At 39.6% G+C, this 21498-nt stretch overlaps 1 protein-coding gene and 1 long non-coding RNA gene across 2 annotated transcripts in view; both read right to left on the bottom strand.

Moving 5' to 3' along the window:
- The window catches only part of LOC135256039 (uncharacterized), a 34040-nt gene that overhangs the window by 1765 nt on the left and 10777 nt on the right, over positions 1–21498 (bottom strand). Inside the window, exons 7-11 of the mRNA XM_064337913.1 lie at positions 18162–18270; positions 14196–14513; positions 13802–14074; positions 395–703; positions 2–274 (exon numbers count right to left, since the gene is read on the bottom strand). Coding sequence (XP_064193983.1) covers positions 2–274; positions 395–703; positions 13802–14074; positions 14196–14513; positions 18162–18270 — 1282 coding nt within the window. The remainder of the gene's footprint in view (position 1; positions 275–394; positions 704–13801; positions 14075–14195; positions 14514–18161; positions 18271–21498) is intronic.
- LOC135254641 (uncharacterized) lies at positions 10436–12291 on the bottom strand. The gene is made up of 3 exons (XR_010329940.1): positions 11557–12291; positions 11000–11082; positions 10436–10477 (listed from the first exon to the last, which is right to left on the bottom strand). It is a non-coding gene; the product is annotated as an uncharacterized LOC135254641 (long non-coding RNA).

Below are 21498 nucleotides of genomic sequence, written 5' to 3'. Positions count from 1 at the left end.
CCTGAATCCTCAGTGCAGTTAGATGGTACATCCAGCCGGTAGAGCTGTGAGCTGACAGGGTTCTTTGTCTCACAGTAGTAGGTGTGTCCCTCTTTCTCTAACGCCAGAAGGAGAGACAAAGAGGTGTTGGTATCAGGGCTGCTGGTGTGGGATAGCATCTCCCCATCTCTCAGCCAGGATAGAGTGACCTCTCTTCCATTCTCCACAAAGCACAGCACCGAGCAGTTCTTTCTCTCTGATTGTATCCATGTCACTGTGGGTGTGGACACATTCTCTGAAAGAGGGAGAGCAACATGCCAGTCAACAATGGAAAAACAATAAAAGAATAAAAAATTGTCATAGAAATCATTTAATAACCAACACTCAAGTGCACACACACACAAACAGAACCTACTGTAGACTTCCAGCTGGAATGTGAGTTTACTCTCATCTTTACAGTCCACAACATACGTCCCAGAGTCCTCTGTCCTCAGATGTGTGATGGTGAAGAGTCCAATCTGACTGTCCCACTGCAGTCTGCCTCTGAACTGCTTTATAAAGTCCGTGTCACTTCTGCCTTTGAGCACCACGGCTGCAGTTCCTTGATCTTTATATGACAAGGAGCCAGTTTTAAACACTGGAGCTGGAAATGTGGCAGATCCTCCCAGAATGCCTTTCACCGACATAGTCTGATCTGGTGTCTGGGCTACAGATGGGCTGAACCCTGAAGCAGAGAGAAGAATGGAGAATCCAAAGTATTAATCACTGCAGTTAGCATAAATTCTTTCTTTCAGAAAAAATTAATTAAAATAAATAGTACATGTATAGTAGAGAATGGAGGGGAACTTGTACACAAAGCAAGGAAATCCTGTCTTTACACTGCCTTCCTGAACTTGACCAGAATAGATTGCCAGTTAGTGTGGAATCTGTGTTGGCAATCTGGGAAACTGAATCTAATTTCCCATCTCAGCTGTGGAGTTCCTCCCATCCAAGAAGTAGAAGGGGGATATACAAGCATTCAGAACAGCTACTGTACAGTGACCTTCAAAATGATTGCAACCCTTCATCAAAATGAGCAATAAGTAAATAAATAATACAGGTAATGAACTATATTGCATGCTCAAAACATTTGGAAAGTATGTATTTTAATACAATTGCTAAGAGAAAACTGTTTGGTTTTAACAAATAACTTTATTTCCCCAAAGGATAGGTGTTAAAAAAATTATTGGCACCCTTGTTTTGGAAACAGGTAATGAGGTACATTCAGCCTGGAACAGAACCCCTCTTCCTCTCTCATTAAGAGACATCCATCTGGAGAAGGCAGGTGCTCCACAGAGCTCAGCATTTTAACATGCTCTGCCTGTATGTCTGCTGTAGCACAATGCTACATGCAGGGTCATTAAGATAAATGAGGAACAACACATTTACTGTGTGTAAAGCAGAACCAACTACACGGGTTCGGTTTGTGTACTGTACATTATATTGCATTCATTTTAAATAAAATCCATGCAAGCAAATAAAAAATAAAACTTCCATGATGGGATTTTGAAACTTGATTAATGATCATTACATTTCATATGAAAAGCAGATAAAATTAGTAAATTGTAATAAAATATGAAAATTAAAATAAATATTTCCCCATGCACTCTGCTCCTGCCGAATGGCTGAAGCTAAGTAGTGTCTAGGCTTGGTTAGTACTTGGATGGGAGACCACCAGGGAATACTGAGTTGCTGCTGGAAGTGATGTTGGTGGGCCAGCAGGGGGCAATCTCATCTCTGGTCAAATAAACCCCATTGCAGTGACGGGGACACTGTGCTGTAGAAGATGCCATCTTTCGGATGAGACGAGGTTCTGACTCACTGTGGTCATTAAAGATCTCATGACACTTATAGCTAAGAGTATCGCTAAGGTGTGGATAAATCCCAGATCTGGCTCTCGCAAACTTGCCACCAAAACCATCCCCAGATTTAATTGGCTAAATAAATGTTCTCTCCCTCTCCACCTTCGCTAATGTGTGGTGAGCTTTCTGGCGCAAAATGGCTGCCGTGCATCACCCAGGTGGGTGCTACACATTGGTGGTGGGTGAGGTGAGTTCCCCTTCTCTCTAAAGCACTTGAAGCATTCGGATAAGTGCTATATAAATGTAAGAATATTCTATTCTATATTCAAAACCTCAGGGATAATAAAACCATCGTTTCACAAATTTATTGAGATTTTTCTGATCACAAAAAATTGATCAATTAAGTTTTCTTTGGTTGTTAAATTACTGGTTTTCTACATGAATTCAAAGGGCAGTGAGATCTTTTCGCACTCAACATGCACAGTACAGGATGTTTCTTCCTAGGCTTCACTGACTGGCACCTCCTACCCTTTCCAGTTCCTATGTGTGCTCTGGGCATTTGCTACTAGAGCCTTGTCACTACCAGTGTGCTGATGTCAGACAAAGACACCACACCTATTGGCTGTTGCCAGTGTAGGACTATGAATCACGTTGTTGGCCATTAAAAACCTTTTGAGCCAAGAACTAAAGACTAACGATAATACTAAATGTTTGGTAATACAATCTCATACTAATCGTGACAGGGGTGCGCATCAACTGAGGTAAGACTGGAAAAATCTTATATGACTTCTAATGGGCCGTTCTCCCCGAATCGGTACTTGACGGGTCCTTTTGATTTTCTGTGGTCTGGCCGCGCAGTGCATCATGGATGCAGACCGACGAGTGATGTAGTACCATCGCCGGTCCTGCATTTGTATAGAATGCATCCCGCCCTTGTCCTATGCAAATGAATGGCATCCAATGCTGCTCACCCTGGCTCAGGAAATGCAAATCAATCATTCAAATTGGGCATTGCAGATCAAACATGGATCAAGGGTCCGCCACTGCCTTGCTTATTTCCAGTGTCTCTGCTCGGTACTTGTCTGTCTAGTCCCGCCCTTCCTGCTCTGACAGTGCTGTTACCACGCAACAGCTTTGACAAGCAGGTAGGGAAGCCTCCTTTCAGAGAGCTGTCCCGATTGGTTGCTAAGCTTCAGGCACTGTGAAATTTGGAGTGGCTGATTTCAGAATCTGGGGCAGTTAGCAGTTTTTATTGATGTCTGTCGGGATGCGAAGAAAATTTAACCAAGTATGAAGAAAAGTGCTCTAAAACAAATGTATATACCGCACCTTTAATGTACATTAAAATGCACCACGGCTCATGTGTGTACTTTGCCTTGTGCAAGCAGCTCCTCGTGTGTTTATTTAAAGGCCAGTTAGGTCTGTCAGGCAAGGCTACTTCAACTGATACTAAGCGGAGGGTGAGTTGTCGGGTAAGTATCATCTTTCTTGCCCATTTCCAAGCTGAAGGGTTCTTTTAAACAAACGTATATACAAACTTGGGAAACCCCTAAGAACCCCTCCGGTGCATTTTTGTTAAAAAAAACCGTATCATCACTGCACTCACAATAGCATGGTTTATACTGGTTGCACTCACAGTAGAGTCACTTATACTGGCCTCCACTTAATGACACGTTTGCTCGTACTGCCTGCACGGTTTCACAGAGAGGCCAGCTTAGCAACCAAGTGACAGACTGATGCTGACCACATGAGGAGAGACAAAACCGCAAGGCATTTCCTGTTTACTGCAACGCGTTACAGAGAATCTTGGTCTTGGGGTCTGAACAGCACAGCACAGGCAAGTTTGCCACAACATCAGTTACTATTACATTTCAGCACACCGTACACACCATACACATTCTCTGTCCATTTCAGTGTCTTTGGAGAGATTGTTTACTTGCACGAGGGAAGACATCCATCCTATGAATTCTACACTGTTTTATTCAGAAACAGGAACTTCATGTTGCTGAATGATATTGATTCTAGTATTACTGACCAATGAGAGCATGTGTGAATCACACGCTCTAAGAGAGGAAGTGAAGTTTCCCCTGAGATAAAAGCCACAAAGGCTGATATGTTCCTGTTACACAGCTATAAATAAGAGTTTTGTTTGTTCGATTTTTTAATTCTCTGTATACTCTGGTAATGTGAATACACAACCTTGCATTATAAATAAGGAGTGTCAGTTGTACCTATTTTCCATTTGAAAATTAAAAACATTCAAAACAAATATTCATGCAGATAATCTTGCACAAATATGAACAGCTAACCATTCTTCTGTAAATGCAGGGCATGTACTTTATGTTTTGCTGGTCATCTAGTCTTTATTTTAGTCTCTCTCTCTCTCAAAGGGAAATAGACATGTTTGCTCCCTGTTAAATTTTATATTTGGTCAGGCAAAACTTGCCATTTTAGGACCCATAAGGCATAAGGCACTCAGGACAGTGTTGCAATAATAATAGAACAATGATAATCTCCCGCATTAAGCTGGAGTTTGCTTTTTATAAAATGAATCGAAACCTTGTAGAGTTTGATACAAAATGATCAATTAAGGAGGAGCTCTGTAAACTACGAGATGGAGAATTGGAAATAACATGCTGAGGAAATGACGTTTTGTTTTTTGTTTCTTTGCTTAGGTTATGTTGAGTTTTGAAGTGTTTCTAATTTTGTTTTATTATCTGTTTCAGTTAGGTTTTTCTGTTTTGTGGGTGTTGTTCTTTGGTTGACTGGAACAAAAGGGTTTTCAAGAAAAAAAAGTCTCTCTCTCTCTCTCTCTCTCTCTCTCTCTCTCTCTCTCTCTCTCTCTCTCTCTCTCAAAAACAACAGGAAAAGAAGAGTGACCTGAATGGGTTGTGGTTTTTGTATGTTTGAGAAAAGTTTGAGTGAGGACAGATTTAGTTTTTTAGGCAGTTTTTGTAACAAAACTTGTTGATTTCCATTCACCAACATCTAAATGTCTAAATATCATTTCACATTTTTATTGACAATTAACCCAAAGGGCAGAAAAAAAGCTAACATTTGAATATAGAATATCCACCGTTTAATTCGAAAGTAATAACCATTTCTTTTGGCTGGGTCCTTTCTTGTTAAAAGAAATAGGTCCTTGCTCTTCACCATTGTAGTTTCCTTCATATTTTAAGCTAATTGATTCTAGCCTCTTACCATTAAAATGGCTGTGGCCTGACATATTCTTGCCTTAATTTATCTCATTAAATTGACCTAGTGTTGCCTAAGAAGTATCAGTATTTATAAAATGAAATAGAAAGGAAGGTCGCCAACTTACCGACAACACAGCAGACCAACAAGTTTCCCCACACGTGGAACATCTTCATTACGATCTTAAAGAATATTGTATCTATATTAAATCTTCAAAGCGTGTGATGCGTATCAGTTTTTTAACATCACTGACACCAGAGAAGATACCGCGCCCACCATGAACAACCTGTGCATGGGGGTGGGGGTGGGGGTGGGGGTGGGGGTGGGGAGTATATATTTCAATAATTAAAAATTATTCTTATTTGAAGATATGTGGCATCTCAAAAAAAAAGCCAACAGCCCAATAAATGGGAATAGCTAACAGTAGTCCTGACTTCCTTTCATTGTTCAAAAGGAAGTCTATGCATGAATCTTTTCTCTCCTCAAAGAGACAACGCCCTTTGTCTTAAGTATGTGTAACTTATATATTATGCACTTGATAATTGCACTCCATAAAGCATTTGCTTAACTGTTCTTATCATGTGTGATGACCTAAACTTTACGTACAATACTGAGATGAGCATACAACAAATGTGAATACATAATTCATAAATTTGAAGAATACCACATAATTCCTCCTTTCTAACTCTGGTCTGTTAGCTTTGACACAATGTACACCTAGGACCATAGTTTTTGCCTAAAACAATTCCTGAAAAAAATAAATACTTAAAATTCTTGTTAGCATTACAAGTATTGTAATTAACATTAACATACGTATTAACATCTTCTTGCAGAGCAACTGACACTGAGGTGTTAATTTATAAATTATAGGTATATTGAGGGATAGAATTATCATCTCTATAATAGAGTGGCAGTCTCTGTCTTTGCGCACATGTGATGAATCTGTGCTCCTCTGCCTGTATTCCTTGTTCAAAAATGTGTTTGGGACGTTCCTGGGTGTGATGCTCTTTGTGTGAGGGGAGGGGAGGGTGTGGCTACAGAGCCTGTGGGATCAGCTGTCAGAAGAACATTTGTAGCGAGCTAGCTACTGCAGTGGTGGTGGTGAAAAAACACACAAGTACAGCAAAGCAAAATGGCAAGCCGACAGGGCTTGTTCATTGAAATTGCTTTTCCTTGATGGCAGCAGCTAAAGTTCACAAAGGGGGGCGAAAACCCAGATAGGTTCGAACGACCCCAGGTGCTGTACAAGGATGGCCTGTCCTGGGTTTGGTGTTACTTGGTGATTAAAGATGATCAGTAAGAAAGGGGTGAGAGACCCCAGCACCCTGGACTGAAACCACACTTCCTGGAGCCAGAGGGAGGGAGTGTTTCTGACTATTAAAATAGCTGAGCTGGGACAGTCCAGCTCACTTAACAAGGAGGTAATTAATCTTGTACTGAACTTCCATTGGAGTCCTGGACCTACAGCTGCCAAATGGACGGAAAGAGTTCTACTGCCTAGCTTGTGCCTCGGGGGGGAACAACCACCAATTTGCATGAGATAGTAGTTACACTAAACAAACAAAGTATTATCTCATCTACCAACGAGCAGTTGGCCTCAGTGGAAAAACACGGACCCAGCACTGGGGGAGGGGGGTGGTTTCCCTGTGAACAGGTGGAGACCAGCTCACCTTTTCATGTGGTCTGTGTTTTGAGTCTTCATAGTGATGTTAAAAGAGTTTTACTTGAACCAATAAAAAGAAATTACTGACAGAAGCAAAAATTACAATTAAACACTTAAAATGTATTTGCATGCCTGACAACAAAATGTTTATGTTTTATGTTTGGAACACTGGTAGGATGTGTGCTTCACTAATAACTCATGATCTCTCTCTCTCTCTGTATCTCTTTCCTTCTCTTCTCTTCATTTTAAATGTATTTATCTTTCAGGACCTCTGCACATCTTTTCAGGAAGATGGGAAAGCATCAGACCTGGGTGAAATATCTATTTGTTTTGGATTCAAATACTTTTCTGTGCTCTGTTGATCTTGCCTGGTGAATTGAGCCTGCCAATATGACATGAAGGCAGGATTTGCACTTTTTGAGAGTATTTCATTGATTCTAATACACTAGACAAGATCAGTAAAGCACAATAAGGTATTTGAATCCAAAACAAATACATATTTGACCCAGGTCCGGAAAGCATAGGATAAAGATTTTTTTTTTAAACAGGACACAGTTCCGGTTTTATTGCAGATGTGTTTGGTATCCAATAGTCACGTTTGCCTGTCATAAAAAGAGCAGGTGGCTGACAGCAATCAGCTCACTCAATATCCAAATAAACTGTTGCCTGCCAGTAAAAGACCAGGTGGCTAACCCCCTTCAGTGCACAAACAATATACCATTAGTGGAACACCTGTTCCCCTCATGTAATCCATTATATTGCCTTTCTTGATTTGTCAAAGTACACGCCCCGACAAGCAGCAATTCAGGGCACGATCTTCACCAATTATGGCCAGGTGTCATGAAAAATAAGTTCCTCCTCAGACATAAGTCCTAACCTAGTCCGGTTAGGTCAAAACATCTCTCAAACTAGATTTCCACCCTTTTTATTATTTATTACATGTATTAACACAAAGTTCATGTGGAGGTTTCTACCTTATTACTCATATTATTTTGCCAGCTGAAATAACCAGCAAAGAATACATTTCTTTGATGAATTAACAGAGGAATCAAAGAGTCATCATTCAGTTTAATGATGACTCTTGGATTCCTCCATTAGTTCATCAAAGTCATCACTTTACACGTTCACCAGTGTCCTGTACACATTCACCAGTGTCCTGTGCATGTTCACCAGTGTACTGTACAAATTCACCAGTGCTTTCCTTTTATCACAGAATGTTTCCTTTACAGTAAATATGCCATGCCTCCTTCTTGATCACAGCCCATATCAACTAGAAATACCACCTCGCAGTTGTATGCCAGTAGCCAGTTTGGATATAAAATCTGTTATCTACCATGTTAGCTTTCAGAATGACCAGCAAAAACAAAATCTGCAATTCAATTTTGTTTACTGTCTACGCATTGCAGATATTTTCCATGAATACAAGTGCGGAGAAAGAAGTGCGGAATGCATCCGCAAATAATGTTGATTAAAAATGTGCACAATTTCGTACTGCAAATTAAAATACATGTAGGCTATTAGGCCTAGGCTACTCGATAAAACTGCCTATTTGGGGAGAGCTGGCTATATATGATAGTATTGAGTAGCCTATTTTGTGGATTAATTGTATTGATACTCACTGCTTAGTGATTAAAACAGATTTTTCTAAATCGCATTTAACATTTAATCTCCCTAACACAATGCGAAGAAGCTGTGTGTCCCTTTCCAATTAATTAGTCAGATGTTTGCATGCGTGTTAATCACTGAAAATTAATTAGGCTAAAACAGTTTGAGATCAATGATTAGTTTAAAGGAAAGTTTTGCGCCCCACCAATTTTCAGCTCACCAGTCGCCGCTGGTTTTATTTTGTTTCAATTCGACGGTTTAAGAAATATGGATAAAGGAGGAAGAAAGGGAGGGCAAAAGAGGATGACGACAGATTATTTTCGGGGGTAAAAATAAATCTCAGCATTAATGACACTCAATAAACTTGAAATATTTTATGTAAAAGCTTGCATCAATAGTATACATTCTTTTTAAAACATTGTTTTCCTTCATGACAATTTTGTGCACAATACATTAAAGATACAACTATTTTGAGCTGAGACATTCATTGTACCTTTTTTCACCCACCTCTCATGGGATCTCAGGGTCCACCCACCTCCAAATTCCCAATTTAACCCCTGGGTCACAGTGACCTTGACCTTTGACCACCAAAATCTAATCAGTTCATCCTTGAGTCAAAGTGGACATTTGTGCCAAATTTGAAGAAATTCCCTCAAGGCGTTCCTGAGATATCATGTTCACAAGAATCGGGACAGACGGATGGACGGACAACCCGAAAACATAATGCCTCCGGCTACGGCTGTGCTGTCATGGAGGCATACAAATAGGCAACTTAACTCTTTTATGTATGAGCGAAAAAAAACCTTTTATTATTGGCGGAAGAAAACAATTCTTGGAGCATTGCAATAGCTGGTCTTTTTCTGCCAATAACATCAAAGCAACCAGTCTTTGATAAAGTACCTACTGTAGGAGAAGGTATGGGAGTTTGTATGCGTGTGTGAGCAATATGAGCAATATCACCTTATGAGCAATACAAGAAGCTAATAGTGGGTTATTTACTGACTACCTATTAACTATTTTAAGATTGAAGGAGTTAGTAGGAGTTCAAGTTGAAGAGTTCATCCAAAGAAAAGAGAGACCACACGTCTGGGTTCTACTATGTAGCTATCGACGATGAACCAATTAATGTAATTACACGGCTAACAGAGAAGACAAATAGAAAGACAGATTCACCTTAATTTCAGCTAAGACTAAACTAAACTGTAGCTACTGTCGGGTATGTAATAATAATAACAATAATAATAATAATACTAATAATAATAATAATAATGCATGGTGGTACTTTGGTTTCCTCCCACAGTCCAAAGACATGCAGGTAGTCTCAAATTAGAGACATGCAGGTAGACTCTAAATCGCCCATAAGTATGTGAATGGAGTGTCTGCCCTGCAATAGATTGGTGGCCTGTCCAGGGTGTATTCTTGCCTCTCGGCCTGTGCACCACCACCTGTGACTCTGCCAATGATAAGCAGGTATAGATAATGGCTGGATGGATAATAACAATAAAAGAAAAACAACACCAAATCCGCAAACAAAAAATTGTACAGCTCAGTATGAAATGTAAGGTTAATTTATCCTGAACACCAGTCAATTGGGATAAGTAGCATAATGTCCATTCTACTTAAGAGACTAGTTATTAAGATGATTTACATACACCTTCACTGCATGTCACCGGAAGTCACATCACCGCTCTCATTCTTCAAAATATATTTCAATATAAAAATGATGTTTTAAATACATTGCAGTGAAATCCTAAGTGCAAATGCTGTCCTTTCAAATAATTTCCATGCCCGCTCAAAAATTTCATGCAACTTCCTCTGTTATACTTGGAGAGCGCAGGCTAGCACAAGCAGTAGCAAGCACAGGTAGGCCACAGGCACCTGAATGACCTGGTAGGAAAGGGTACAGCTTCCTTCTCTGGACATTTCCATGGGCATTTATGTGCAATCCCAGGATTAAATTCCACACCACGGGGAGTGTCTCACTGAGAGCCAGCGATGTAGCTGGATATGCCGCCATTCTGAACAGCGCTATTCCTGTGAAGCGGTGTATCCTTCCTAGGGCGTGAGGACAAATAGAGACCTGCACCAACACAAACATTCCTCCTGAGAACACTCCACTCTGTCAGCACTGTTCAGCAGCAGCAGAGACTCTGCACAGCTGGAGCTCATCATACACAGTGGTCAGTTTGATGTTCTGCTGAGAGAGAGAGAGAGAGAGAGAGAGAGAGAGAGGGGAGAGAGAGAGAGAGAGGAAAGAGAGAGAGAGAGAGAGAGAGAGAGGGATAAATATGGGCCGGAGGGTGAAAGAGTACAAAGAAGAATAACTGCCATTCTCTGTTGTCATGATTGTTCATAGACAATGTAAAATCCCCAGAAGCAGTAATGGAAACCCCCTTAGTGTCATGAAGTCCGCAGTTTAATACTGAATCATTTTGTCTATGTTTAGTCTTTGTCAGATAACGTGACAGAGCTGATAGGAAAAATGCACTGTGGCAAATTAATTTTTACTTTATCAAAAGCAAAGATTGGATCTTTAGATATAATGAAAAATAAAGCACTTAACACAACATTGTAAACCATTTCCAAGATTGGGCATACGTATTATCATCAGGAATGACGCAGCATACACTTGAATGCTATGTTCTGGACTGATCATCCACAGCTTTTAACATACAATGGCAGTGTGTGAGAAAGTGTCCACCAGTCGCTTGCTAACCTGAGTCTCTGCCTGGTTACTCTGGTTACCGTGACTCAACTCTGCGTAATGAACAGATGCCCTCTGTCTCGGATTGTCCGTATCTAGATATATATAAAGACAGACAGAACAGAGAGAATATGATGATTGTGCACAACAGATATGTCTCATTTGCACTTTCCATATCACCTCCTTCCCACTGCCATGAGAAAGAGTGTCATGTGCTTTCTCTCAGAAAGGTGTTGCAACGTCAGCCTGATGTCTGCTCACTGATCCCATAATACTAGGTTCAGATCCCATAATGATACATGGTTACTGTAAATATACAGTCTGGCAGTGGAATGTTTGCCAACAGTAAACCTCTCCAATTATTTTAATGAACAGAGAGGTGTGCCTAGTTTTGGAGATCTGTGTTTCAGTGGTTCAGATGTGAAGTAGTATCGCTTATCTCTGTCACATGTCATGTGGATGTTACAGCGTCTTTGGTCATGCAGTTCTTTGATTTTTCGCTTGAGCCTTAGTATAAACATCTGGGCAGTGAAACAGACTTGATGCAAGATGACTGACTATTCGCCTACCACTGCAGAGACCCGGGTTCAATCCCCGGCAGCGGTACTTCCGGCTTGGTCAGACATTCCTACGAACACAATTGGCAGTGTTTGCGGGTGGGAAGCCGGTGAGGGTATGAGTCCTGATCGTTGCATTTGTGACTCCTACTGGTTGGTCGGGGTGCCTGTTCAGCAGGGAGGGGATCTGGGGGAGATAGCGTGAACCTCCGCACGCGTTACGCTCTCCCAGTGAAACTCCTCGCTGTCAGGTGAAAAGAAGCGGCTGGCGACTCCACATGTATCAGAGGAGGCATGTGGTAGTCTACACCCTCCCCAGACCAATAGAAGATAGCGCATCGACCAGGAATGTAACACATGGGGAATTGGTATAACGACTAAATTCGGGAGAAAAATGGGAGAAAATGACAAAAAAAAAAATGACTGACTGACTATATCAGGGTGACTGACCTGATCACTGACAAAGGGTGGGAAATTCTGGTCCTGGAGGGCCAGTGTATATGAAGGCTTTTTGTTTCTACCAATTATCCTGGCTAAATGAGCTAACTGGCTGTATACACCAATGCTGGTTCACTCGTAGATTAGATCTTAGTAAAACATTTGGCTGGCATTCATGAAATATATCAAGAAATGTAGCTAAAATGTCAGGCAGCGTAAATTATATGGCTAATTACGTAATTAAGGTCAGAAATTGGCATGAAGCTAGAAACAGACACTTCTCCTTGCCCACTTCTGGACAAGATTGACATTATTTTGATTTATTGAACCAGTATGCTGAAGGACAGATCTTTCTGAATGAGTACTTGCCTTGTGCAAAATGTTTTTTTCTTCTCTTCAAAAACAAGAAAAATCCCACCACAAGTATACAAAGCACTAAGCACGTTGTCACGACTAGGGGGATTTTGTAATTCCTAGGAGACACAGGCAATTTCGTATCTGCAAATGAAAAAGAAAAGTGTGGTGAAAAGAGTTACTTTTTTTGCCCAGAGGGAGACGTATCAAGGCAAACATTTCTCCACCACAGAACTTAACTCAGTTAAGAGTGACATGTTCATATTCATTTTGTGAATTTAGGACAGCCCTTAAAATCAGTCAACCTGAAATGCTGCTTCTTGGTGTCTCCAGCGTGAGCCACCATGAATTGACTGAATTGTATTTAAATGTATAATGCGGACAGAACATGACAATGTTAAGTTGACCAGTCTAGTTATTCACTGGATTTGTAGCCACACAGCCAGGTATGGTGTTAGTCTCCTATATGTCCAGAGGCAGTGACAGGAAGGTATTGAGATCTGTTCTGTTGATGAAGAACATGATTTCTCCTCTTTTTTGCCAGGACAGGATGGTGTCTCTCCCATTCTCCAGGCCTGGTGGAAATTCCAGCTTGGTTCCACCCTGATTTTTGGTTGGTACAGCCGGCTTGGAGATGGTGAAGCTGGCAGCAAGATGGTTGAGATAGCAACCATGCTGGCAAGACCATGTCCAGCTGGTGGGCCAGCTTGGTATAGACAATAGACTATCAACAAATCCCATATGGTATCTAGCTGGTTTGAAGCTGGTTTCAGAGAGAATCCATTTTAGGCGGGTAGCTGGAATTTCCACAACACTGGGCAGTGTTTAGTCAACACAAAGCAATAAACCAGAGATGTCAAAACAGGCATAGCATAATGCCTCCTGGCGAAAACATACAAACGGAAAATTCCTGACTGGAAACCCCTCATGGAATATTAGCTCATTATGATGCAAAGTAAACATATTTTAACTACATGCTGACAGTAACCTCCCAGTTTAATGTCATGCTTTGCTTTATAAGATGCACAACAGTGTTAAAAATAAATTACTTGTGATAAAATTAAGATAAGTTGAGAAGAACACTGTTATTTAATATGAAAAGTATAGGTACAAAAAGTATAGGTACACTGGCCCTCCAAAATTATTAGCACCTGTCATAGAGATGTATACAAATCTGTACAAAATAACACACATAATGAGCTTTATTGTATGCAGAAAACTAACAGCTTTTATCTGGTATATATTACTAATATATTACTAGTTTTCTTTCCTTTAGAACATGGCTGCCCAATCTTATCTGAAAAAGGTGTATTTGTGTGTTTTGGTTTTAGCTCTGACCTACAATACCTGATTCAACTCATTAATTAATCGTGATTTTCAATTAAGACCTTGATAAGTAGAATCTGGTCTCTTAGTGCTGGGTTAAAACAAAAACCTGCAACCACACCCCTGAATTAGAGCATACTTGAATCCTCAGTGCAGTTAGATGGTACATCCAGCCGGGAGAGCTGTGAGCTGACAGGGTTCCTTGTCTCACAGTAGTAGGTGTGTCCCTCTCCCTCTAACTCCAGAAGGAGAGACAAAGAGGTGTTGATATCAGGGTTGCTGGTGCGGGATAGCATCTCCCCATCTCTCAGCCAGGATAGAGTGACCTCTCTTCCATTCTCCACAAAGCACAGCACTGAGCAGTTATTTCTCTCCGATTGTATCCATGTCACTGTGGGTGAGGAAACATTCTCTGAAAGAGGGAGAGTAACATGCCAGTCAACAATGGAAAAAACAATGAAATAATAAAAAATTGTCATAGAAATCATTTAATAGCCAACACTCAAGTGCACACACATACAAACAGAACCTACTGTAGACTTCCAACTGGAACATAAATGTGAGTTTACTCTGTTCATCTTTACTGTCCACAACATATGTCCCAGAATCCTCTGCCCTCAGATGTGTGATGGTGAAGAGTCCAGTCTGACAGCTACACTGCAGTCTGCCAGTGAACTGCTTTATAAGCTCTGTGTCACTGCTGCCTTTTACCACCATGGCTGCAGCTCCTAGATCTTTATATGACAGGGTGCCAGTTTTCAACACTGGAGCTGGAAATGTGACAAATCCTCCCAGAATGCCTTTCACCCACGTGGTCTGCTCAGGTGTCTGGGCTAAAGACAGATGGAACCCTTAAACAGAGGATAGAATGGAGAAGCTTAGCTATTTTACATTTTTTCTTTTCCAGACACAATTGTTCTCAATAAAGAATACCTTTAGAGGGCAGAGTAGAGTGGAACTTTAACAAAAAGTAAGGACCTTCTGTTTTTACACTGTCTTCCTGAAGTTAGAATATAGTAGATGCAAGAGGATAGGAAATCTCTCAGTCATCTAGGTGTACAGGCCCATCTTAACTGAAGAGCTCCCATCCAAGAAGTAGAAGTATAGGGGGAACCTAAGTATTCATAACAGCTACAGTACAGTGCCCCCAAAATGACTGGCACCCTTGATAGAGATGATCAAAATAAATGAATGAATAAATAAATAAATATCAGTTAATGAACTATACTGTATGCTCAAAAAAATTTTTTAATAATAATTTTATTTCCCAAAAAGGAGTCAAATTTATTGGAACATGCTCTGTATGTACTACTACACCACTACACAACACGCAGGGAGTGAACACAAAATGAAAACACTTGGATAAATGAGGAACAGCACATCTAATTTATGCAAAGCAGAAACTACTATACAGGTGCGGTTCATCTACTGAACATTGTATTACATTATTTTTAAGGAAATAACATCCACACATGCATACATTCACCTGTACGAATTATGGACAGGCCTGTTTGCCTATAATTATGGCCAGGACAGGGAAACTCCAGGGATTTTGAAAGGGTAATTGTTTTTGAGGGGCAATTGTTGAAGCACATTTGGCAGGAGCTTCAGCGATGTTTCACAGGACATAGTGTCTGGGGATATGAAACTCTTGTCCTGGAGATCTACCGTCCTGTGAGTTTTCATATCAACCCTTTTTTAGCACACCTAATTATCAGTTCAACAAGATCTCTACCTGTTGATAGTGGTGTGCTTTCTTATTGGAGTGAAAACCTACAGGATGGTGGATCTCCAGGAACAGGTTTGGGCAGCCCTGGTCTAAGGTCATGTCACAGAATTTAAGGGAAAGTGGCAACAGTGGAAGGAAGCACATACTCCAGGATTATGATCTCTGTGCATTAATTTAAAGTGAAAGGTAAAATAGGTGAGTAACCAAAGATTAGTTGATCATAAATTCCAGCCAGCAAATGCATTCAATTTCATCAAAAATGGTGGTGGCCTAACACCCAATTAAATGATTTACATTGTTATTTCTCTTTTGTAGTTACATCATTTGCACACCGTGACTCCGTAAATAAACATATAAGTACATATATGCAACCTGGTCTGACAACAAATTTGTATCTTTTCTAAGAAATTCCATCTCTCAAATTTCGTACTTATTTTACGAACGATAGACTCCTCACATCACATGACCAAACGAGTTTCTCTGAATCAATATAGTCCAGGACTACAATCATTTTTCTTTCACAGGGGAATCAATAAAAGTATGCCAATGTCAATATTGAAATTAAAACGTGCATTTGTAGCCAGCCATCAGAGTGTGTAGTTTTTGGTTCTTTCTAAACTTGTAACACAAGGGAACTGATGAGACCTGTGATCCCCGTTAACCTCTTTGAAAAAAAGAAATTCCCATGATTCAATGCATGTGAACACGTTTGGTTCTGTGAATTAACTTTTTTGGAACCTCTGATTTAGGAATAGAAAATTGCTCATACAAAACCCAGGGTAGAATAAATGCTTAATTTTGTTGTTGTTATCATTATTTTGGTCTGTGACTTCATCAAAAGGCCAACAAAGTCAGTTTTAGAAATCATCTCAGCTAATAATTCAACCGCCCCTTAAATCAACAAAAAATTAGATAGTTGTGGAAATAAATACATCAGTGGCCGTGCTAGCCCATGGAATGCTGTGTCTTTGGAATACAGGATTTTACACTAATCCACTTGCGTTCTGATAAAATAACTATTTTTGCCACAATAAATGCATGACCTTCACAATTTTATCATGAAACTTGTAACAGAAGCATGGAGAAATAGCAGGATTAGCAGGATAAAATGAGCTACAAATAATGCTTTGGTGTTCGGATCAAAACAAATTTTTGCCACACAGGCTAATAATATTAAAAGGAGAGATTTCTGTTTTAATTTACTCATATTGAGCAAGCTACCTACAGCGTGCCAGTTTGTTTTAGCCTTTCATTCAAATTCAGTGCTTTCTATTTGAATTGTGCAATTCTACCAACAAACAACAAAAATGTCACCGAAACATGACTGGCTCAAAGAAACAGGAGTTATTATTTTGCAGTGGTTCAAGTCTGGGTCATCGCCCCTTATAATCTTAAAATAAAAAAGACCACAGAATACCTGTGTCTATAGAACGCAGTGCATTTTCTTTCTTACTTTTTGGCCCTCTTTTTTCTGCATAACAAAATGTGGAATCCTGCGACCACTGCATAACTGAATAAGAGGGGTGGGCCTGGAGATGCAGTGAATAGTCCTGCTGCCTCACAGGAAGAAGGTCGATTTTGAATCCCGACTGCGGCCTTTCGGTTTGGAGTTACATATACATATTCTCCCCATGTCCAAAGACATGTAGTTTAGGCCAATAAGTCATTCTGGACTCCGGCATAGCTCCAGGCCCCTTCACCTCCAGACCCCCCTAGCTGAAGAGGAGACTGAAGCCAAAACTTCCATAAATAAATAGCAATTGATAGCAGCTGCAGTGAAGCCAAAATGCAGCTATTTCACTTAAGGACTATGCAACCAAATATTAGTCTTTAGTATTGCTTTGACTTACTTTTAAGTTATTCCACTAACTTACTAACTTTTGTACAGCTGAAAATGGGGGGGGACTCAAAATAAAAACAGCCGTTTCTGTAAAATGGTAAAACATATGTATGTATATGGAAATACCATAAAATAAAATCAGATAGTCTGTACTTTTGTCTCACGTCCATCTTTTTATCGCAAATCTAAACGCCTTAAGTATATGGCAAAAATAACGAATTTCACTCTACTGTTCCCATACTTTTGGAGGGCACTGTATATTATATTTTACCTACATTTAAATGAGGATGAGTGACTGATTGAAAGGTAAGGAGTGTCAGTTGAACTGAATTTGCTATATGTAAATTAAAACAAAATTTTCATGCAGATGAAAACTAAAACCTAACACAACTGTGTATTTCTGGGATAATCATCTTCTATTAATGTAGCACATGTACATTCTGTTTTGCTGGTCATCTAGTCTTTATTTTAGTCTCTCTCTCTCTTTCTCTCTCCCTCTCTCTAGTTCAGGTCACATGCACTTAAAATATAGGCTATTCTTTTTATATTCAAGCCCTGTATTTCTCACCTATCTGCACCTACTTAATTTCAGACAGTATGGGGCGTTTGCATATCCACAATATACTGCAGTATAACCCATTATGGAGGGGCAGATTTTGTCTAACTTTTTAATTAAATTTTAGTCTAAATATAATTTCAAGTTTTTACTTTTTAATAAGAAGGAGGGGGAAGATCTGCGTTTTTTCTTAAGTGCGTCAGATAGGCTAGTTCCTTTGTTTTGCCAAAGAAATTGTTCTCAGCACTTCACTACTGAAGCATTCTTATACTTAAGATAGTCGACATATTGGGCGATTTTAATAAATTGTGCTTAATAATATTGCTTATTAAGCATCACTATTCATGAAATGTAATAGTAAGAAGCGTACATACCTAACAAATGGCAGGCGAACAAGAAGTGTATCCAGTGTGAACATCTTTGAAGTCGCCGACACCCCATCCTGTGGCTGTAGTTTTCAGTAGCAAACGGTTGTGTTGCATCTCAACTCTCGTTCGGTAGTGAGGGGCGGGCACGGGCGTAATAGTATACGGAACAGCATTATTATTTAGCACTATATATTCTTGAAATTACGTTTAAGCAATTTTGCCCGTAGTTAGGCTACTTTAAGAACATTATTTGAAGAGACCACAGTTTGCTTCATCAAAAATAAGGAATAGCTTACAAAATTTGCAGCTATTCCCGGTTTTATGTTTAAGCCAGGGGGGCGCAAATGTCTTCATACCACTGTATTCATATCTGTATTATGAGTGGTTCGCCTACTGTATGTTCTGTGGGCTTGTGTCGTGTTGCATGCTTTTTGTTGTTGTTGTTGTAAGAGTGCAGCGACTTTAAAATTAACGGTATAAATCAATATGTGGAATATTTCTTAACTGAGAGTGTATTGTCTATTTTAAAGTAAAATATTAACAGTTGTGCTGAATATTTGAATATTTAAATTTAAATACTTGAAATTCAGCATATGATTTTTGCAATATATGTGAAATTAAAATAATTGTTTTACAAGAAAATGTTCTTTCTTTTCTTTGATAAATTATACATTTTCAGATATTCTTTACGTGTTTTCATGCATTTATTTACCTTTCTTCCATTCAGATGATAGCTTGAATAAAGCTGCCACCTAGCTGATAGGTGTTTGAAGTACAGTAGCAGTGAATAAGAGGGTAGCCAAGCATTGGACTGTATTTGAATGGCAGGTATGCCATCCTGCCAAGTTACGGCTTAGTGGGGCAGCATTACCCATACGTAGAGGCTACAGCAGCGAGAGTGGAACTTTTCAGGATTCCCAACACAACAGAAATAACCACAATGACCACAGACTCTCAGAACTTAAAAACATTCCTTTCTGTTCTTTCTGATGCCATTTCAACAGACAGAATTCGCAAACAATTTCAAACGTCCACACAATAAATCCCCAGTTTATTTTTATTTTATTTTTTGGTTTTTTGCATTTTTTCCTTCTTCTTTTTCCTTCCTGATTACATCATCACAGATGCTCCAGGCCCACAAAGAATATGTCTCCCCATTGGAAAATTTAGTACATCAGCCAATAAAAACATTGGATACAGACACAAAATGGTCATATACACAAGTGCACATGTTTAAAGTGGCAATCTCAAAGATTTTCATTAAAATAAATGTCTGTTAAGTCATTATATATCACTGAATTAGGTAACACAATGGTGAGTGAGATTATTATTATATTAATTTATATTGTTATTATTATTATAATTTATGATTAAAGAACTGAGCGTCTGTGGCTACATTCCCGGGAAAAAATCACAAGTGGCGCACAGTTAGTGACGCGTTTTCCATCATCCATCAGTGGTTGGTCCGCCAGAGAGGGTAGGCGGAGCTAACGCAACAGGCTCGCTCTTCAACTCACTTGTGAGTGTGAGCAGCGTACTGTTTTTTTCCAGTGTCTGCTAGCGTTATGGAACCCTAACAAGTTTTGTGTAACATTTGATGACAATGTAACGTTACTAAATTACATAGTTATTTGCACAGCTAACACTAGCTACCGGACCATGTCAAGAAAGGCAACATTAGTTTAGACAACGTTGTGCACAGTCGGTAGCCATCTCTCATATCAGGTAACGTTGCGTTAGCTAGCTAGTTAATGTAATTAACATAATCTAATGTCAGCTAACAATTAGAAAAAACGCTAGCTAACGCTACCGACCGGTACCGACCTCGCAAACCGTCTCTCGAATGCAACGCTACCTTGTTGCAATGTGGCTAACTAAAGGCCAGTTCAGATTAATGATTCGCTACAAGACTGGATGCAACTTGTAAATTTCAAGACGTCTGATTGTAACGTTCTAAAACTGCACTTGACGATTTGACAAGATGGTCTTTTGAGACCCCAAGGCAGGCAACGGCTCTGCTACTAACCAGTTCACACCGCTGCAATTTTCTCTGCAACATTCTAAAACCGTTTCGTCTCGTTGCGAATCATTGATCTGAACTGGCCTTAACGTTATTGAGGCCATATTGCTACCCTATTTCTGTTTTGGACGCATGACATCTTCAAGTATTTGCTTCTGGAAACCATAGCTATACCTAACTGTTATGGAGTCACTGGGTTTTCCATTATGTTTTGTGTAATATATATCTTTGCGAAAAACCAACATAACAAATATGAATTCAGTTTTTCTTATTATTCCACTACACTTTATCTGTGAATGTAAAATACTTCCTTATATGAGAAATTCAATTTTTTTTATTTGTGGTTGATTACAGTACTTGTGGAAAGTAACGTAACATGGTTTGGGGGTATGAAATGGTGACTTTTTGTCACAATGGTATGTTTGTGAGGGATATTTCTCACACCGATGGTGCTACACTCAATGTACATATGTAGTGTATTGTTATAGAAAATATGATTTAAACATTTAATTATACACGCCACACAATCAAATACTTGTTTTAGGATGATGTTTTGAACTTCATATGGTAATCATTTTCAGTTTAGGTTACTCATAGAAAAAAAACTGTTTTAAGTGAAATTTTGCAACCCCACACTGCCATGTTAAACATGTCCAAGTGTAACATTCTATCACATTTTAAAATGTAATCTTAATATGGTCACAGCACATAAAACTCGATTTGATTTGCTGTTTTATCTAATTGTTTGTGATAATACCTGTGAATTTAATTCCAGGAAATGGTATATGGTGCTTTATGCCAAATAACACCATTAACTCATCCTGTATGCACTTGAAATGATTAATCTGTGTACAAAGACAGAACCAATGAATTAATGAACAAACGAATGAATACTGCAAGTCAGCCAGACACTAAATTCTGTTGCATGGATGTGTCCTCTCATCTGCGAGGTGTTTGTAATTTATTTGCAAAGCCTGGTGACTGTTTCTGTGCATGGGCTTGTGTTTTGCTAAACCTGTACAACTGTGGGCTGCGGTAGAGAGTGGTATGAGGGGGAGGAAAAGACACACAAAAAGTGTTTTTACAGTGGAAGATTTAACTGGGTCACTGCTCAGACCATCAGTCGCCTGGTTGTGTGGGAACGGGTGAGACAGAAGCAAGGGATGCGTGGACTCTGTGTCAGAGAAAAAGGATCAGGGATAGGGTAGAGAGTGGAGGAGAGAGAGAGGGTGGGTAGACATAATTCTGCAGGTCATAAATTGGTTTTAAAGTGACTCTTTAGTGTGACACATTCAGGCTTAAAGCAAAACTGGCCTTAAACAG

The sequence above is a fragment of the Anguilla rostrata genome, chromosome 5 (assembly GCF_018555375.3).
Source record: "Anguilla rostrata isolate EN2019 chromosome 5, ASM1855537v3, whole genome shotgun sequence".
Lineage (NCBI taxonomy): Eukaryota > Metazoa > Chordata > Actinopteri > Anguilliformes > Anguillidae > Anguilla > Anguilla rostrata.
Note: the sequence above shows the minus strand (reverse complement) of the source record. Positions and strands in the feature narration are given on the sequence as shown.